This window comes from Microplitis demolitor, chromosome 6 (genome assembly GCF_026212275.2).
Source record: "Microplitis demolitor isolate Queensland-Clemson2020A chromosome 6, iyMicDemo2.1a, whole genome shotgun sequence".
In the NCBI taxonomy this organism is placed as follows: Eukaryota; Metazoa; Arthropoda; class Insecta; order Hymenoptera; family Braconidae; genus Microplitis; species Microplitis demolitor.
In genome coordinates, this window is record NC_068550.1 from 14,633,950 (window position 1) to 14,637,412 (window position 3,463).

The window sequence follows — 3,463 nt, forward strand, 5'->3', positions numbered from 1 at the left end:
AATTATTTGAGAAGTCTCAGAGACAGTAGATGGAAAGGTGAATTCAGTCTGAGTGGACGCGTTACACTGTCTCTTGAGATGTCGACGAATGCTCCGAGAAGTCCTACCTAACCTTCATTGTGGTTGAGCTGAGCTGGTAGTAGCTGGAGTAGAATCTTGTGGAGATTCTGATATGACTTGAGTGGCTGGTGCGGAATTTTGATGAAGAAGCGTGTGGTGTCTCTCCTCACAAATCTTACAGCCTTTGGGGATCTCACATTTGCGCAAATTATGCCTACCAAGGCAATTGTAGCACAGTCGCTCTCTACGGACTATGTCCATCTTGTCATTGTAGCTGAGTTGGCTGAATGCTGGACAGAAGGCTATGTAGTGAGATTTAGAGCAAGCACTACAATAATTGTTCAAGTTTGGCTTGAAGGTCTGAGAAGACGTGGATGAGTGAGAAGACTGAGTTAGATGAACGTAGGCTGGAGGAGTTCGCTGAGATGCCTGAGAGTAACTTCTTCTGACTGGCGTTGATGAGGCGGTCTTGACAGGAGGTGTCTTCTTCGGAGATAGCTGACTCTCCATGCTTTCCAGAGCTCTGGCAGAACCAGTCAGAAAGGTCTTGAGTTGATCGTAACTTGGGGACTCAGTGCTGGAGCCCAAATGAATCTCCCAAGCCTCCCGAGTGCGGACATCAAGCAATTGTACGATGTCATGCACGATGAGATCATCCCAGGTGCTAGTGGGGCAGCCAAGTGCTTTCAGAGCATTTAAACACTCTGAAACTGTGGTTAAGATGTGGTTCAACTCCTTAGCTGATCTCTGTTCCATTTTCTGCAAGGCCCGTAATTTGTTGAGATGAGCAGTCTTGAGAAGCCTCTTATTCTCGTACCGTGCTGTGAGCGTGTCCTATGCTGATGCAAACGAGTCTGCTGAGATCTTAAGGTTGGCTATTAAACTAGCCGCGTCTCCTTCCAGACTGGCGCAGAGATAATGCATTTTCTCAACTGCAGAGATGGACGGATTCTCTCCGACAAGTGAGACGAAAAGATCTTGAAAATGCCGCCATTCAGAGAAGCTCCCAGAGAATTTTGGAATGGAGATGCCTGGTAGAGATGGTCGGTGATGAGAAGCTCCTTGAATGCTTAGGTCAGCAAGAGAGTTGCCAGCTGGCGGTTCCGTTGCCTCCAATTCAGCAATGCGAGTCGAGAGAGCAGCCTCAGAGAGTACATATGCCTTCATTGCTTTCTCATACCACTTGTTCTTGAAGTAGTCATGATCTGGAGAGACGTCGGATTTCGATGAGACTAGCTTCTCATGGTCTGCTTCGAGTTTCTCCCAGTTAGCCTTGAGCATTTTGAGTTTCGCCCTGGCAGCATGAATGTTAATCGCTGAGATGACGTTGGACTCGACTTCGGTTGCTAGCTCTGTGATGTAGATGAACCGACCCTCCCGGAGCTTCAATCTACCCGATGAGTTGGCCATGATGAGATGACGATGAAGGTTTCAATCAATCTAAACCCCCCGCAGCACTCCGTGCTCCGCAATGCGTTGAGTCTAGACTGATCGATCACTCGTGGATAAGTTGGTCTCTTGACGATGTGGTTGAATTCAACTTCAATACAAAGAAATCCGGCTCGAAGGACCAAAAAATGTTCGACGAGTAGTCTGCCGGTAGAACTTTGTACTGAAGCGAATTCTCACGTTGATATTTGGTGGCCTTGAAAAAGGCCGTTGGGGTCTTGAGAAAGACCGTTTGAGAAAGAGACGTTAAAGCTGGAGACGACGATGTGAGCTGACTGCTGGTTCTTAGAAGAACCGTTTGGTTTGCTAGAGAAGTCTAGCTGGAGACCCGGAGGTCTCGTGAGTTGACAAGTTCTTGTGAGACTAGCCCGGAGACGAGCTAGTCAGAACTTAACGAGATAGTTCTGAAAAGAACTGATGGTGTAGAGATGAAGCTGGAGAAATATTCAAGCCTTGCTCGCTTGAATATTTATTCTAAATCGCTGATAGCCTTGCTCGCTATCTGGAGAGTATTCGTCACAGTAGGACTGATCAGAATGGAATACTCGCCGCTCTCAGATCACCTTCTTTTATACCCGAGAGTCCGGCTTCTAGAATGTTCTCGACGGAGTGGGAGACATCGGTATCTGCGCTCCAATGAGATGCCTGGCTTTCAAGGAGAAGGGGAAAAGTTAAGCGCTGGCCAATGAGATGTCTTAGTTGAGTGTGGAGGGGGTCGAGTTAACTCCTATTGGTCGCTCGCGTACTGAGAGCGAGCAGTCTCTCTCATGGTCCGTGCGAAGTTAATGAGCCATGGAATCTCTCCATGGTCCGCGTAATGTCGATGACTTAATTTCGAACAGATTTAGTTACAATACACTTGTACACTGAATCCTTTACACTAATTTTTAACAATTGACATGTTTAAGATTATCGATTATTCACGGAAATTTTATAGGATTTTTATTTTATTTTTAATGCGTCCTTGTTACACACCCGAGAGGTGTTTTTATGCGCAAAATAACTCAGACCGAGATGGAATCGCAAATACACGTGATTTGCGTCACTATTTCAATCGGACCAGAAGTTTCTATTAATCTGTGAGGATTTTTAATAGATAAGAAGTCGATTATTGCTTTTTCAACGCCTAAGCCGAATCCTGCAATAATTGACTGCTACAAGATGTCAATTTTAGAATGCCTTATTGATTATTTCACGCCGAAGCGGATTCCTGCAATAAGGTTTAATTAGAAAAATATTAAAGATCCTCTTATTGACTTTTCAACGCCTGGGGCGGAATCCTGCAATAAGAGTGCACGAAAGTTCGACGTTCGAATATTCGCGGACCGTAAGTTAGAAGAACCGACTAGCCCAGAGCTATAGGTGCTCAGGCTTTTTATGAACTTTGATTTGGTGACTGATGGGGAATGTTTAATTATTGTCATTGGTGGAAAGTGACGACAGTTTATTAATTGTTCGTTAAACTTATTGCAGTTATCCTCCCACTATTCTTCTGTCGCATAAAAAGAAGGACAAAGCTGACGCTGCGTTTTCGCGCGCTTTTGAAAAAAAGAGCTCTGTAATAATTATTTTAAATAATTACTGAAAAAAAAAAAAAATTATTTGGACATAACACATGAAATACTATTTTCAGAATATATTTTAAATTCTAAAATTATTTTGAATGATTATTGAAATTATTATTTGAACTTAGATTCCTATTTAAAAAATATGTTAAAATTTCGAAAATTATTTTTCATTCAATGAAGATATGAAATATACTATTTAAATATATTTCAGTCGAAAATTAAATGAAAATAATTAAAAAATTATTTTTCATGAAATAAAGTTATGAAATATGAAAATTATTGATGAAAAATTATTGTAGCAGGTATATAGTTCACTTAATTTACTCTTAAGCGTTGTAGGGAGAAATTAACTACAAGATTTTTTTTTATTGTTAAATGTAAAAAAT

At 41.9% G+C, this 3,463-nt stretch overlaps 1 protein-coding gene across 1 annotated transcript; it reads right to left on the reverse strand.

Moving 5' to 3' along the window:
• Nucleotides 1-894: 894 nt before the first annotated feature.
• LOC128668040 (uncharacterized) lies at nucleotides 895-1,470 on the reverse strand. Its single transcript, XM_053740193.1, has one exon. The coding sequence runs from the start codon at nucleotides 1,468-1,470 to the stop codon at nucleotides 895-897; it is 576 nt and encodes a 191-aa protein (XP_053596168.1).
• Between the last annotated feature and the right edge of the window lie 1,993 nt (nucleotides 1,471-3,463).